The sequence below is a fragment of the Coniophora puteana genome (genome assembly GCF_000271625.1).
Source record: "Coniophora puteana RWD-64-598 SS2 unplaced genomic scaffold CONPUscaffold_5, whole genome shotgun sequence".
Lineage (NCBI taxonomy): Eukaryota > Fungi > Basidiomycota > Agaricomycetes > Boletales > Coniophoraceae > Coniophora > Coniophora puteana.
The window spans coordinates 2,007,412-2,022,986 of NW_006913057.1; the positions used below are offsets into that span (position 1 = coordinate 2,007,412).

A 15,575-nucleotide genomic window follows, 5' to 3' on the forward strand; every position below is an offset into this window, starting at 1 on the left:
CAATCACTTCGTGCCACAGCGCCCGAACGACTTGTTCTGTCAAGTGGCTCATGTCTTGAAGTGGAAGACGCCCCTGCACCCACAGAGTTCGGCAAAGAGTTGTTCTTGCCGTCTGACGACTGCTCAGAGTACGCTGAAGCAAATCGACTAACTCCGAAGGCTTGCGTCTCCGGTGGCTCTTTATTGGTGCGGCCTACTAAAAGTTCTCGAGCGCGGTCCAGAATCTCGTTTCGGGTCTCCGGTAGCGACTTCACGGTAGTCAGGACCTTCGGTCGTTTCCCCTTCCGTGTCGCTGTGTCGCTAATGACACAATCAAGATATGTCGTTGTTCCAGAGCGCGCACCGTCAGCGGGGGCGATGCTTCGGCGGACAAGGGCTCTCAGTGTATCATACGTCAAGCGGTTCTTTTTTGCGCATAACTGTATATGAATCACTTTCTGCTTCGCTGTTTTTCGCGTTGTCCAGCGCATATCACAGCTGACGCACTTGACGAGAGCAATAAGTTGTTCTTCCGTGAAGTCGTCGGTCACTGGGTAACCAGATGTCCGTCTTGTCTTGTCACTTCGTGAGGCGGCATCTGGCAGATGTGGTGGTTTGTCGCTGCCCGATGACATAGAAGGCCTCATCGAGACTGCAGGTTTATATGCAAATTGACTGAGTCGAAGACCAGAAGATTCGTCGTCATCTAACTCATTGACGGCCATGGTCGGGAGGGGTGTCGGACAGAAAGGTGGCATTGAAGGTTCAGCCATAGGGGAATACGGGTGCGGCAAGTCGGAGTCACTGCACAGTCTTTCGCCCGGGTTTGGAGAGTAAGTAGCACAATGGCCGTGGGCTTCGGGATGGCTTAGGGATCGGTAACCATTCGAAAGGATTATGAGACTTACATGCAAGGTCATCATTACCAGGAAGATTGTTGGGTGTGACTACATTGTGCGCACTCAAGAACCGCGTTGAAGGCATAAGATCTGCTGAGCAAGGATGAGAAAACACATTGATGGTCGTATACGTGGGCTGTACTTCGTGATTTGTCGTAAACGCGACTTGTGCTTGCTTCTCCAGAGGCACTCGTTGAACCAGCGTGCACTACCAGACTCGCCGCTGCCGGAGTCCCTGCTTGACGGAAACTGGTTGGTACAACATGTATATCATTGCCCAGTCTGCGTTTCTTGCATTTGCGTAACTCTTCCCGCTCTGGCTCGGAGTCCTCAACAACATCGATGGTGTCGCACAAGAGGAAATCAATGTCTGCGCTGGTGAGCATTCTTAATGACGCGGTTGACACGGTGGCCGGCGTCCTTGCCGGCGTCTTCCAATTGAAGACGCGTTATGTGTGCATGTTTGGTGCCCATTGACTTGGGACCAAGGTTTCCCCCTCGCGCCGGAATCCGATCCGCGGTCGCCCAGATTCTTAGTTCGTACACTCACTCGTCCATCGATCTTCGTTGAGCAACAATGAACGAGTCTAAAAAGCTCGGCGTTCAGGTCGAAAACGTGAATCAGGAGGAGCTCTTCAATGTCATCTCCGCCGCCACTTCCCAGGAGCCCTGGCGCGTACAGGCATCAAGTACGCGTCTCAAGGAAATGATGGACATGTTTGGGACCTATGATGGCCTGCATGAAATCGCGTCACAGAAATCTGTTGCCCCTCAGATTCGGCAACAGGCTATCATTCAGTTCAAGAACGCCGCGCTAGCACATTGGAAATCTCGCAAGTAAGTGCTTGCCGCCCTCCGAACCATCACTGTGACGATGTGGACGTGATATCAGAGTTCTTAATGATGAACACCGGACGCGTGTTCGCACACGGTGCATGGCTTTCCTTTCAGAAGAGGACGATACAGTACGTGTATTGTAATGTATCAGTTGGTTTCAGACTCAACTAGCCTTAGATCGCTCAGGTCAATGAAATTATCATGGCCAGGCTTGCTCGCCAGGACTTTCCTACTGCCTGGTGCGGATGGGCCCATTATTATATCTTGAGGGTTCTCTGAAAACTCTTAAAGGCCCAATCTCATAACTGAGTTGACACAAATCATTAATACCAATATGCAGCTTCATATTTCAGGCAATCCAGATTCCGCCGCATATCTCGTTCTTCGTCGTAGCTTGAAGGCTCTCAACTCCATCATCAAAGAGTTTGCTAGCATCAAGTTGCCAGGAGGTATACAGACCATGGCCCAGGTCAGTATACTCTGAATACCACCCGTTCCGCTAGCCTGACGCACCTGAAGATCACCGGTCAACTTCATGGCGGCATGTTTCTCTACTACTCTCAACTGTCAGCATCCCTGTCAGCCCTCACCCCCAACGACCTCGGTCAACAGCGTACGCCTCAAAACCTTCTAATTGCCCATCTAGTCTATAAATGTCTTGTCAAGATGGGTGTATGGGTGTATGGGCAGTTTGGCAAGACCGGAAAGGCCAGAGCCAATATTGATGATATGCAAGGCTGGGTGTGTTTCAATGCTTCATCATCTTTCCTTCAGTATATTCACCCTAGCAGCTTGCTCAACTATTCCAAGCGTCGTCAAGTCAAGCCAAAACATTGCTTGATCTGCGCACGCAACTGGTCGTCGTGGTCAGGTCGCCTACACTGGAGCCAATTGTTGCAAAATCCCTAGACCAGCTCACTAGACATGTCCGAGTATTTGGAAAGCTGTTTCGCAGGATGCAGCAGCTCGACACGACACGTTTCGTTTTACTACCGGGCTGCAGTGAACTAGTCCTCTTCTATTGGGAGAAGGTCGTGCAGGCAACGAACAGTCCGCCGGATTACGTAGAAGGTATTGTCATCAACTATAGAAGCTGTGCACGACTCTCAACGTCAGTTTCAGACTCTAATACCGCTGTGTATCCTGTCCGGCTGTTGGTACAAGCCATGGTGTTGTTTAAAGATAATCTCGCACAATGGACCCCGGTTCGCAAAAACGGCACACCCAACGAATTAAGTATGTGGTTATAGAACCGTTTCTGAGAGTACTCTCAGACGCTAATCTGCCTGTAGCTCTTCCGCAAGAGTTCGTCGAGGAAGCTGTTCGTCTACTTGTCACGCGTTTCATGCCTCTGAACCCAGCTGATCTTGAAGGCTGGATGGCTGACCCGGAGGAATGGGTCAACATGGAAGACAGAGAGAACGAGCAGTGGGAATATGAGCTTCGCGTAAGTTAATAGCTCATCAAATATGCTAAACCGCATCTCAGGCATTGCTAGCCATGCGGTGAACGAGTTCTGGTGACTCTCTCGTCTCAATACAAGCAATACGTCACACCACTACTTGAAACGACCTTCAAGCAGATAGTTGGCAAGTGCGCAACATTCCCATGGATTACTTGTGATCTCATCCTACGGTAGGTCAGCCCACTGAAGACCTTGCAAGCGTCGTCCAGAAGGAGGCCATCTATTGCGCTATAGGTCGATGTGCAACACGTCTAAAAGACGTGATACCGTTCACAGAGTGGCTCAAACATAACCTCGTCGCTGAAGCTCAAAGCACGAACGCCAAGTACTATATGCTTTCCCTTTTTGTTTAACAAAATTACTCATGTATGGTCTGCTTCTCAGCTTTCCGATCATCAAACGTCGCATTGCTTGGCTTATAGGAAAATGGATTGGAGACTCATGCTCTCCTCCGAGCGATCCAAACATTTGGAAAGTTCTTATTCACCTCTTGCACGATCGTGGGCCAGGGACGGACGCCGTCGTGCGCCTGACAGCCGCCCACGCACTTCGCGAGTGCGTAGATGTACGTACTTACTCCTCTAATTCATAGTTGTCCTTGACCTATCTTCGAGTTTCCAGACAGTGGAATTCGACATCAGCGTCTTTGCTCCATATTTACCCACGGCGGCAACTGAGTTGTTGAAATTGGTCAACGAAGCGGATGCCATCGAGAGTAAACGTCGATTGGTTGATACTCTGAACGTCGTAATACAACGTGGTGATCAATGGGTAAGCTTTATCCAGCCCGTCTGTCCGAACAAAGCTCAAAGTCACCGTTTAGATTAACCCGCACGCTCAGCTCATAGCGGATGCCATACCGTCCCTTTGTGAGGCCCTACACTTACCTTTTACTTCCTAAATGACTTATTAACTAAACCTCTTGGAAGGGACTGACGCGGACGAGGAGTGGTTATTGAAAGCTTCGCTGCTGGTGACGGTGACGAGTCTGGTTGAGGTTGGTTTTGATGACTCCGTCAATGTATCAGCTCATGAGACTTGTTCCAGGCGACCAAAGACCATTCACCCTCCCTCCATGGTCTTATTATACCGCTCATACGCGAGAGCCTGTCTCCGAAGGTAAATCTAGCATACAAGGTTTCAATCGTAACATGTGCCCATTGATTCTTGTTTAGGTTGCCGTGCATCTTGACGAAGATGGTCTCAACTTGTGGACGATGACCATTAGAAACGCATCAACGCTGACTAGTGCCCCGGGTCAACCCTCGCTGTTGGAATTATTCCCGCTCGCTCTGTCGCTCATGTCTGAACATCTTGATTTACTTGGAAGCATTACATCTATCATTGAATCTTACATCATATTGGACGCGACAACCATCTTACAGGTAGGCAGACTTGCTCAGAAACGAGACAGGATGACTTACTTGTTTTAAACCAAGAACTTTGCCGTCCAGCTTTTTCAGGCAGCCCTGACGCCTCTTGCCGGCCAGGCGATATCTGCCAACATCAGAGACATCCTGGTGGTCTTCCAGTTTGTCGCTCAGTGCGCTCCTGCATCTTTGTGGGGAGAGGCCCTGCATATCTCCGGCGTATTCCCCCACATCGTCCGCATACTCGAGGATGAAAAGGTACGGAAGCGATCGAAGAGGCCCAGACAACTGCTAATGTGGTTACAGAGTTCCACACTGATTTACACAGAATGCGTGTACCTCCTTGCGCGCATTGCACTCGCTGATCGCCAAATGCTCCTGCAACTCGTTGCTGCGGTAGCTCAGTCCAAGAATGTCCCGGAAGCTACTGTCTTTGAGATCGTCTTAGACCAGTGGTGGAGACAGGTATTTTCCATTCCTTGGTCTTTCCCTTAACACTGACACGCCCGTAGTTTGATCACATGTCAGAACCTAGACACCGTAAACTTGTGGCTATTGGAATGGCCTCATTGGTTTCAACGGGTCGCCCTGAGGTTTTGGACCGTCTGCCAAACGAGATTTTCAACATGTGGACGGACGTGTTATATGAGATCAAGGAGTCGCAGAATTTGTCGGAGGATTCGAGGTGTGTCGTGGCCATCATAGTTTGATTCAGCCCCCTAAACACCGAAGCAGCGACGGGAACGTACCATTGATTAGACATTGGGATCTCGATGAAGTCCCACACAGCTTCTACAACGGCTCGGAAAATACGCTAGAATACACCCGTCGACAGGAGGTAGGTCATCGCAATCTAGGTTATAACTAGCGACTAACAACGTTGTCTAGCTCCTGAATCGTGATCCTGTTAAGACTATGCAGCTCGTCACTATTATTGGCTCAGCGTTACAACAAGCGGAGCAAGTGTGCGGCTCGGTGGCTTTTAAGGCCCAATACTTGGATAAGACGGAAAAGGCGCTCATTAACCAGATACAAGACGAGTTGCAGAAAAAATCCAAGTAGCTAGGGTGCCAAACAGAAAAATCGTCAAGATCCTCAATCGTTAGGAAAATGACATTGTGTTCACCCTTTTCTTTTGGTTAATTCATTCGTATAATACGATGCTCAATCTGCTCGCATCCTTTGACTAAAAATTCGATTCGATACTTGTCTCTTAGCTATTCTTCTACAGCTAGGTACATGCATGCTTTGATATATATGTTCTTGAATTTTCTGAAGAAGAGCCCTATTAGGCTCCAAATTCCACAACAATCACATTGCGTCTATCCATTGAGGTAGGGACCCGGACTGGTATAAGCTGTGAATCCTTTACAGTACCTTCTGGTTTGAGTACATCTTCAGATGTATCTTGGATCGATGGCTCGGCGTACATTGACGACGACTGAGAAAGCTTTGTTGCGCATGCACAACCCGGTAGACACTGCAGCCCTTGTTCTCTGCAATCCTCGGGCGGGGCTAAGCAAGGAAATGCAAAGACTAGAATGGCGACCATAGGGAACGGCGAGGGGCTGGAGTCGAGGTCGCGAGACCAGACATCTTTGTCATAAGACAAATGCGTAAAGATAGATAAGAGAACGAGTGAGGTAGCGTAACTGAATGCTGTTGTCATTGGTGGTGAATAAGAAGCACTAACCCAGGTGTTAGTCACAGCTTACCGAGGGTGCAATTCAACCAAACGTTGATGATGAGAGCATTACACAACGTATGTTCGGAGATAGACGAAGGTACTTCAAGGCCCATCGCAAATAGACCAAGAACTGTCCAGGATCGCTCAGGATTTAGAGTCAACGGTTCATCGTCAGAAAGATAAGGATTTACCGATCTGAAATGGGACCATAGAGGATATCCACGTAATCTCTAAGCAGACCATCTGCTTTTGCTTGAATTGTTTTCGAGTGGTTCTGCGGAGACACCTCAGTTGTGATCAATAATAACATGTTAATAACATACGACCACAGCACTCCAATTATAGAGCCCAAAGGAATGGCGAGCAGAGGAGCAAGAGAGCTGTCCTTGCAATAGCCTTTTTCCCAGAGGATCATGGAGATAATGATACAGGTCAAGGACAGGAGGGCCATAAGGACTAAGCGCGAGGTATCTTGAGCCACAAAGCTATACATCCAACAGGTTGAAAGACTTACCGAGCCAGAGTTTACGCATGTGACGAAAGCTGAGGCCCATGAATGATTATGCTGGATGCCTGAGGTAAGAGTATGGAAGCCTGAGCTGCGTACGTAGCTTATTTTGATCGGGCCTTGAGCTTGAGCACTTCATGTTGCGGCTGAGACTCGAGTCCCGAGTGTGAGGCAGCAGCACTGTCAGAGGCTTCAAGCTGTAGTGAGACTCGCGAGAGAAACAAAAGCCCGTAGATTCGGTTGATAAGCAATACGTCCAGGACAGGGCTCAAAGTGTGGATTAATCACGAGTCTGTAGCGAGTTTGTGCCATAATGCTTGTGGTGTTGGGTGCCAGTTGGTTTTTAGAGTCAAAACAGGAGATATTCCTAATTGGGAAAGACTAACTGGTTCACTACTTGGGAGTCATTAATTGGTTCCGTGACGGAGGTAGCTTATGGCTGGTAACAGCACTCTCGAAGGCGAGCGCACAATCCTCTCTTAGAGCCAACGCTCATAAATACTCTTTGACTGTAGGACTTTCACAGGGCGTGACTCGGAATGAACCTGGCGATCGCGACAAGTTTTTCTGTGAGTCCTCTGGGACAACGGCCGACGCACTGCCCATATAACCCTTACCCATTCCACTTAGATCATGGCAAAGCAAGGGAATTCGTCGGGCTACACGACCAAGTAAAGGTGCCTTTCAAACCCATAACCTCTACAGCTGCAAGGCATTGACTGGCTAACAACATTCTTTAGGCTAGCACAGGTCTTCTTGATTCTCTCGAATCTTTCCTCGCCACATTCCAGAAGGACTTGTCTTTGGTATCAGGACAAATTTCGGAACTTCAGGATCGCAGCAAAGATATCGACAATAGATTGAGGAGCCGGCGCGTATGTCTTAGCTCCAGCATTTTTTCTATGACCGACCCACTAATTGCCTACTCAGAAAATCGAGAAACCACTCTCCGGACTACTCTCCGAGCTTGTCATCCCACCTCCTCTGGCTAATACATTGTTGAGCACGGATGTAGGCGAGCCTTGGATACCTGCTATCCAGAACTTTGAGACGCGACTAGAGTCTTTGAAGGCTCGTTCGCGTGTCAAGGCTGCACGGGATCTCGCAGATGTAGCCGAAGGATTGCGCATCGTGGTGAGTGTTACCAACTCGCCCATCTGTGGTGGGTGCTTACTAAGAGAAAGGTAGCCACAAAACTGAGGGCATTCTTCCTCGCAATATTTCAGCCTATACGGGAAAGTGCGACTACGAACATGCAAGTTATGCAAGCGTCCGTCTTGATGAAATATCGCCCACTCTTCGCTTTTCTGCAGAGGCAAGCGCCTCCTGTTGCACAAGAAGTCCAGAGATCATATGCAGGTGCTGTGCGCACTTACTATGAAACCGGTTTTAGGCGATACATTCGTAGTCTTGGATGGATCAAGGTAAGGTTTACCTTTTTCCATCCTAGCCAGTTTCAATCTCATTCTCCGACACCAGAGCAGGTCACCGCAAACAGTGGAAACTATTATCCCGGCAAGCGGCGAAAAGGGAGATGCGGATTTCGGTCCTAGTCGTCTCATGCATGCAAAATTGGACGGCCCGGGTGTGATCCTAGCGTTCATGGGAGACAACAAGTCATATGTACGTACGAATGTTGCTTTTCCAGACTGAAATTTCTGACGAATACCTCCCAGAAAGAATCCACTGAGGCTATATACAGGTCCTTGATGATGGTGTTGATGGACAACGCCACAGCGGAATACTCGTTTGTTATGCAGTTTTTCCGGCCGGAGCCATTCGCGAGGCCGACACTCAAGCTGACTGCTTTTTCTCCTGGGGAGAGCAGCATGCTTCTATCACCTGACAGAGGTGGTGCTGACGACCGAAAGTCGGTCCTAGAATCCGAGCTGGCTACTCCAATTGCTAGAACGTTCAGTCACGCCAGGGGTGAATCTGATGCTGCGCAGTCGGCACCTTTGTCCAAGACAGAACAAGCATCACTTGACGCCCTGTGGAAACAAATTGTTGAACCGATTTTAGACTACTCGAAGGTCTGCTTCCATTAGCCAAATTGGTCAACTGAGTTAGCTAACAGTCTGTCCCAAATAGACTTTTATCTCGTCATTGCTGGAACCCAGCCCATCTCTGATACCCATTTTGACCATGGCACGGCTCAGTGAGGTAATCATTGCCGAAGTCCAGAGACGCGGCTGTGCGCCTCTTGAGACATTCATGTTCACGATCCGTTTGCAAATATGGCCTATCTTTCAAAAAGTCATGTCAGAGCAGGTTGAGGCGCTGAGAAAGCTAGCTGAGGGTTCTTCCACAAGCTACTTCAGTCGAGCTGCTACAACAACAGATGAATCTATCTCTGCAGTATGTGTTATTGTCATCCTAGGCATTTTTCCTGACCGCAAGTTAGATATGTACACGATACGCGGCCATTTTCGTTGCCTTTGTCACTTTAACAGAGCAAGAGGAGGAAACCATGACTTTTTCGAAGTACGATCCACCGTATTGTATCAAAGTCTGGCGCTGACCATTTGCAGTCTACTCCGCCTTAGGCAGGAGTTAACGAAGCTAATCATTAAGCATACCGACAGCATCAGTGATCCCGGTGCCAAAGCCACCAAGCAATCTTCCTTGTACGAAGTCCTTCTACAGGCACTAATGGTACGTATTCGTCACAAACAGTGTGATTTGTCTGTCCTAATTTATATGGGTATAGCGTAATCCTCAGTTGAGTGTGCATCCTAAATCTCAACAAGAAAGCGCGTATTGGGCCGAAAAAGAAGAGGAGGCTCGGAGGAGAATAGTATCTGTAAACCAAGGGAAAAGGTCCGGTAGACGATAACAGTGTCCCGCAAGGTAATAGATAATAGGTGCAATAAGACTACTGTTAGACTAATAGGCGTAACAATCAAGTTCAGTCTATGTAAAAATGAGTGTGGGAGAGATTCTTAGAGAACATTATGAATCAGGAGCTAGAGACGACGATCTGTTCAAAGTGATGTTACAATTTGTTAGCGTGAAGAGTACCGTAAAGCTCACTGAGTGGCTGACTTCTGCAAGGCAGGGAACGAGGCTTTCAGGAGGTTGTTCCCGGATTGTTTGCCTATACCTAGTCCGTCAAGCACATCCCGTACATTACCAGTCCCAGGAGCAGGTGACCGCTTCTTTGGCCGGGACCGCACTTTCGTCAACTCCAGCCTATGATCATATGAAGAGGTGTGGTCCAGAGTGGACAGAGACGGGGCTTTGGCCAAGGCCGGGTTAGAAGCGTTGTTGCGACCCTCAAGCGCCTCACGTAGGTCACTGACACCTACACCACCGCGGACAGACCGCGTTAGGCTTGCCAACGACATGTTCTCTATCGCCATAAGAGCTGGGGATAATTTGAGATGAGACGTTCCGTCAGTAACGTGACGCGTGCTGCTGGGACGCTCCACAGCTTTGGATCCGGACGTTAGTGACACAGAACCCACTGAAGCTTGAAACTTACATTCTTTGAGTGCCAGCTCTGGTGACCACTTCGTAGTCAATCGACGGTGTAAACTTTCCTCATCCAAGCCCGTGGCTTCCTGGGCAGAACGAGACGCTGATAAAAACACCACGGCTCGTGCTGTGTCCACACGCGCAAGAGGAATTGTTACATGTTCATCACCAAAAAGGACAGGCTGTTCTGCGGGGCGCAAGACCCCTGGCATTTGTACAGCTAGGGATGGCAGGTGTGGTGGTCCGTCCAGAGAGTCCATTGCCTGCGAGAATTTTAGTTCCTGACCAAACAGAAGTAACAGATGTACGCACCTCTGTGGCAATAGCTGCGAGCTCAGGGCAGTTCCAAGTCTTGGCCATTTTCAACCAAACTTGCGCGAGGACGGTCAATACCGCCTTAGCTCGCTGTTTAGTGAGCTCATCGGAGTTGGCATCGCAAGTAGCGGCGTCATCCAAGGCCAAGAGCATCGGGACACCTGTAAGCAGGCTTCGGATGGGCATCTCTTCATGAATCACAATGAGGACCATTAATATGTGAGCATAGTCGGATAAAGATGCAGTTGTAGAGGACGAGACTCGCGTCGAAGGATCGACTAGTCGTTGCAAAGTCGATTGACGCTTCGTTGGCGTAGAAGGAACCAGCGAGCGACATCGTTGTGGGGACGATGTATGTGGGTCTATAGAGTTGCCCACAGACCCAGAATCGTCCTCCATAATAGCAGAAACAACGCCTGTAGAAGCAAGGTCGGCACTGCGGGAACCGTCGGGAGATGGCGTCACATTAAAAACGTTCACGAGCGTCGATGTCGCCAGAATGTAAACGTGTGCATGAACAGCGTGCAAGAAACGTGACGTGGAATCTCCAAACAACAGCAAGTTCACGCTATTGACCTGAACAGTGGGACTGGTTTCTGATAGAGGGGCTGGTCTTCTGACACCATCTGAGGCGATATGGGCTTCGCGTTTCGGTATCTCAATGCGCATGTAGTTGACCAAGCTTTGTGCATAGTCACTTCGCACAGGGAAATCAGCGTCACACAAGAAGGTCAACGTCTCCCGCCAAGTTTCTGCAGATACACGAGTCCTCCGTAGTACACGAGGGTGTGGATCCGAGGCGACAGTCTCGCCCTCGCTCCTCTGGGAAACAGAGGGTGCTTTGATCATGCTATTTTGTCGCTCAAGTTCATTGGGTTGAGCGTGGTTGTTGGCTGCGTTCATGAGTCCCAGTAAGCCTGATAGCAGAGTCCTGACTGCTTGACTCCGTGCTTTGCCCCCGTTCTCTGATTCGGCCCTCAAGACACTTTGATTCTCGATAGAGGTCAGACGACTTATGAGCTCAGCAGCAAGGTCAGAAATCTGATCCGAGTAATAGATATGACAACCGAGTGACGAAATAGCTTCGACGAGAGCCGGCAAGAGTGGGTCATCAGGGAGAATAGACACACGCCGCAAAACCAATGAGATCAAGTTGGAGATGATGTCAGACGTCGAGAGGTTGATGAGGGGTATCGAGGAAGTAAAGACCATAGTCACCATCGCGACAAGGGTGACTTGTTGACTTGTGGGTTCTGGAGAGTCTTGTGTGTCTAGGAGTTGCTCCACAAGACGAGTTGGCAATGCGTATCTGTATTGATATTGCGTCCATTCGCAAATCTTCTGTGCAAGCCACTGGCATTGTGACTTTCTCTCCCACCCTTGTAGCTGCTCAAGACTCTCAAAAATGGCTTGAGTTATGACTCCAACTTGACCGCCGCTAGAGTGCTGCATAAGGTTGAGCAACACACGCAGTGAGGCATCGACAACTTCGGACGTTGAAGGGCCACTTTCACCATCTACGTGAGCATGTATAGAGGCTGCTCGTCGCTCCAGCTGAGGCTTTGTCCTGTATTCCTGGAGGTAAGAAGTCGTGGTTTTGCCCTTGACCTTGACAGCACTACGAGCACATATGTAAGTAGCTAGAGTCACGATTGACGTATCCCTACCTTTCTTCCAGTGCTTCCGGATCCGTATTGATGATGTGATAAAGGATGGGCTGTATGATGACAGAAACTTGTGCTTTGAAGTGGGTTGACGAGCTGTAAAGCACATCGGAGGTAACAACCCCATTAAGAGCGGCAAGGCCGACAAGTCGAGCTCTGACATATCGTTGGCATAGTCGCAAAACGCTGAGAAATTGCCTCACCTGTTTCTCATTTCATCATCAACAGATTTGCGGTCAGCAACGCTTTGATCTGCAAACTTGTGGAGAATGGAGAGATAGTCTTGGTTAAGCATAGCATCTGCACCTATGACGTGGCCATCAGTGTAGGTGCACCAGGCTGTAAACTAGCTTCTAGCTGAGTAAAAGAAAGGGAGCGTGGTTGAGTGCAGACGTACCACACTAGCAGCCCTAGCAGACACTTCCAAGTCGGTGAGGAGCGCATCCAGTGCATTCTTGATACTGGCAACCAAAGACGGTGACAGAAGGGATATTTCCCGCCGACATTCAACAGCTAAGTCTCTTAGAATGGCAAGATTAATCAGGAGAGAACTATGGCAAACATGCTTGAATATTTGTCAGGTCACCAACATGCGTATGATAACTCACGCTCGGGCTCGAGCGTTCCCGGCCTGAGCCTTGTGACTGTCTGACTTGATCCGCTTCTCGAGCTCACTTCCGAGTTTATTAATTTTACCGGGGCGGTTCGCGGCGTAGTAGGTGAGTTTGGAAAGCTCCTGAGCGTTTGGCCGATATTCTGGACCTGCGGAGAGGAGGGCGGATGACGGTGGAGAACATGCTGCAATTAGGTGCACGTGATTGGGGGTGAAGATATGCATAACGAGGAAAAGAGAGGCAAGGATCGACGAGTTTGCGGTAGATTGTTATAAGTCTGCAGAGAGATATTTGACAGGGAAGTAAGGCCTACGGGCGACACATTGCGAGTTCGGTGCAGCTGCTCTTCCGAGGCGAAATGTGGAGACTAAGAGCGCCGCCAGGGTTGCAATAGGCAACTCTCTGGACAGCGTGCTTATGTAACCCCAGTAACTCTGGAGGCCTATGTAGAAAGCAAGAGTCCACACATTCTGAACATTCTCCTTAGCTTCCACTCAGTAATCATCAATTCAATGGAAACGACAACGAGGGCACAGCAAAGTCTTTTAAATGTAGGTATTAGCAGAATTTAGCGAGCGGACTACTGTCGTATAAATAAATACTGAAACGAGTGTGATACTTGCCAGTGACATGGCCGTTTGAAGTAGGTTTGAGAGGAAGGCGCCCTAACACTATCCCAATATCCAGCGCTCGTTTATCCTGAGGCGGAGAACTTGTAGACAGCCTCCCAGACGTAGTCACGGCCAGGGCCGTAGATCTCATCAGCACCATACTCGGGGTTGTTGATAGCATCGATAATGTTCTCCTGCTCAAGCACAACGCAGGAGTAGTTAGGGTAGTGCTCGCTGGGGCCACCCTGCGAGGCTTTCCTGGGAATAGGGGTGGAAGCATTGTAGAGGCCGTTGCAGGTGTACATCTGAAACAAAGCATGCATTAGAACAATGTAGCTTAACTACCAAAGGATGTATTGCGAACCTGAAGGGCAGCTTGGTTGGTGGTGACGTCCATCTTGATTCCAGAGTTAACACTCCAGATCGAGAACAAGGATTCGTCATCGCTCGAGGAGGTCGAGCTGTTGGACGCGGGCTTGTCGTAGATGAAGCAGTTGTCAATACCGGTGCAATCTGAGGGATTACGTGGATGAGTGGGATGAGCGGAGAGAGAGATGAGGTTTCACGTACTAGTACCACAGTAGTCCTTTCCTGCAGTCTGGGGGATAGCTTCGCCAATGGACTTAGCAGTGTTGAAGTCCAAAGGAGTTCCCGCCACGTCGATGTAAGTACCCATGGGGATCTCATAGCCGTTGTCGAGAGTGACTTTTGGGCTCTTGATCATGGCCATGTGGCCAGTCAAGTTTTGGGACTCCTGGTAGGCCTCCAAGTTCCAGTAGTGATGGCACGACATCAAGATGGGGGTGTCCTCGTCAGATGTAGCGTACATGTTGATCTTGAAGGTCAAGTTCGACGCGAGCTCGTAGTGAATGCCCGCGTTAACGGTTCCGGGGAAACCCTGATTGCCGCTGACATCAGTCAAGTTGAAGGTGAGCGAGTTGTTCGTCGCCGCGGTGAGAGTCCAGTTGCGACGGTCGTAACCAGTCAAACCCCCGTGAAGAGTGTCGGTTACTAGACAAATGCTATCAGACGTGAAATGGGTCAACTACCACATAGATACGTACGGTTGTTCTCGTTCAAAGGAACATGGTAGACATCCCCAGGACCAGTCGCCCATTTAGAGGTGGGGATGGTGAAGGTGCCGTTCCTGATGCGGTTGGCATAGCTGAGAAGACGGGTTAGAACCCACAATCTACGCTGGCTGTTATAAGCGGACTCACCGGCCCACAACCGGTCCAAAGTACGGGTGACCGAGGTCATCGGACACGTAGTGTGTCTACAAGAGCAAGTGAGACGCTGTCTCCTAGAGATCAGAGACTCCACCTACATGGTCGTCGAAACCCAAGATGATATCACGGTAGTTACCGCTCTAGTAGTCGATTTAAGCATATTTGGTTGAAGTCGAAACTTCCGAGCGACACACCTTGTCCGGGACCCAGAAGTTAGTCAAGGTCGCTCCGCGGCGCATGAAACTGGCCTGGAACGAGTTATCCGGAGCGTAGATGGTCAGACCCTCCAAGGCCTAGAATGGGGAAGAAGTCAGAACGGAACGTGAGTATGTACGCCAGCGTGAGCAATGTACAGACATCTGGGGGCGAGGGATCTTGAGCGAACGCGCCAGTGACGACGGCAGCAGCAACGAGAGCCTTAAAGAACATCTTTACTATACTCTGGGTCAAGAAGGAAGGGGGGCGTTGAATGCCTAATGGCTACCACCCGGGTTTTATGTGGTCTACTTCCACCCCCAGCACCCCAGCGACGGTCTTGTGAGACACATGGTTCTGAAGATCAGCTGAGTGCGATCCGTCTGAAGACCGCAACATTGAAGCAAGTCCATCAGGGTGGCTCAGTCAAAGACAGCAAACCTCCGAGAATGAAAGAATGGACTGGACGGGATCATGTGGGGTCGGCGCCTAATTGAGTAAACATCCCCCGCCCTTCCCCGCGCTCAACCTACGCGGCACGTCATCGTCCAGGGGGAAAGCTCGGACCGCTAGCTCTAGAGCTTTTCACCAGTGCCTTTTCAAGGAACGAATTTGATGGTAAATCGCCATGAACGCTGAGCGAGGCTTCCTGTTTCGAAATAACCCAAAGACCAGGTCGTTTTTCTATGACATGCTCCGGTTTTGCAGTCTGGCGCGCGTTGACG

General features: G+C 49.7%; 4 protein-coding genes across 4 annotated transcripts; 2 read left to right on the forward strand and 2 right to left on the reverse strand.

Annotated features, from left to right (window-relative positions):
* Positions 1-1,404: 1,404 nt before the first annotated feature.
* Positions 1,405-5,716, forward strand: CONPUDRAFT_143746 (ARM repeat-containing protein). The gene is made up of 21 exons (XM_007769841.1): positions 1,405-1,715; positions 1,771-1,843; positions 1,893-1,954; positions 2,007-2,184; positions 2,235-2,456; positions 2,507-2,786; positions 2,838-2,951; positions 3,008-3,162; positions 3,214-3,304; positions 3,355-3,505; positions 3,565-3,745; positions 3,802-3,951; positions 4,004-4,049; positions 4,110-4,177; positions 4,228-4,299; positions 4,356-4,565; positions 4,620-4,808; positions 4,857-5,015; positions 5,063-5,235; positions 5,286-5,388; positions 5,439-5,716. Exons 1-21 carry the CDS (start codon positions 1,456-1,458, stop codon positions 5,610-5,612), a joined length of 3,111 nt encoding a protein of 1,036 aa, XP_007768031.1. The 5' UTR covers positions 1,405-1,455; the 3' UTR covers positions 5,613-5,716.
* Positions 5,717-7,284: 1,568 nt separating this feature from the next.
* Positions 7,285-9,581, forward strand: CONPUDRAFT_54912 (Vps52-domain-containing protein; the record flags this gene model as incomplete). The annotated part of the gene is made up of 10 exons (XM_007769237.1): positions 7,285-7,422; positions 7,486-7,620; positions 7,676-7,879; positions 7,930-8,169; positions 8,225-8,368; positions 8,422-8,778; positions 8,837-9,103; positions 9,150-9,229; positions 9,277-9,400; positions 9,456-9,581. The coding sequence occupies 10 exons, from the start codon at positions 7,285-7,287 to the stop codon at positions 9,579-9,581; spliced, it is 1,815 nt and encodes a 604-aa protein (XP_007767427.1).
* Positions 9,535-13,166, reverse strand: CONPUDRAFT_164944 (uncharacterized protein). The gene is made up of 8 exons (XM_007769842.1): positions 12,810-13,166; positions 12,599-12,752; positions 12,405-12,547; positions 12,205-12,357; positions 10,535-12,155; positions 10,230-10,485; positions 9,779-10,178; positions 9,535-9,725 (listed from the first exon to the last, which is right to left on the reverse strand). The coding sequence occupies exons 1-8, from the start codon at positions 13,037-13,039 to the stop codon at positions 9,698-9,700; spliced, it is 2,985 nt and encodes a 994-aa protein (XP_007768032.1). The 5' UTR covers positions 13,040-13,166; the 3' UTR covers positions 9,535-9,697.
* Positions 13,167-13,346: 180 nt separating this feature from the next.
* CONPUDRAFT_143749 (galactose mutarotase-like protein) lies at positions 13,347-15,084 on the reverse strand (the record flags this gene model as incomplete). Its single annotated transcript, XM_007769843.1, has 8 exons — positions 13,347-13,731; positions 13,791-13,939; positions 13,997-14,437; positions 14,491-14,591; positions 14,647-14,702; positions 14,754-14,795; positions 14,850-14,948; positions 15,013-15,084. 8 exons carry the CDS (start codon positions 15,082-15,084, stop codon positions 13,510-13,512), a joined length of 1,182 nt encoding a protein of 393 aa, XP_007768033.1. The 3' UTR covers positions 13,347-13,509.
* Positions 15,085-15,575: the final 491 nt, after the last annotated feature.

Bases quoted from the DNA above. Each gene is read 5' to 3' on its own strand.
- CONPUDRAFT_164944 (XM_007769842.1), bottom strand. From the start codon at position 13,039: ATGCATATCTTCACCCCCAATCACGTGCACCTAATTGCAGCATGTTCT. The intron at 12,753-12,809 runs GTGAGTTATCAT...TGTTTGCCATAG, and splicing joins GGGAACGCTCGAGCCCGAGC to TTCTCTCCTGATTAATCTTG. The intron at 9,726-9,778 runs GTGAGCTTTACG...CACTTTGAACAG, and splicing joins TTGCAGAAGTCAGCCACTCA to ATCGTCGTCTCTAGCTCCTG.
- CONPUDRAFT_143746 (XM_007769841.1), top strand. From the start codon at position 1,456: ATGAACGAGTCTAAAAAGCTCGGCGTTCAGGTCGAAAACGTGAATCAG. The intron at 3,746-3,801 runs GTACGTACTTAC...TCGAGTTTCCAG, and splicing joins CACTTCGCGAGTGCGTAGAT to ACAGTGGAATTCGACATCAG. The intron at 5,389-5,438 runs GTAGGTCATCGC...AACGTTGTCTAG, and splicing joins AATACACCCGTCGACAGGAG to CTCCTGAATCGTGATCCTGT.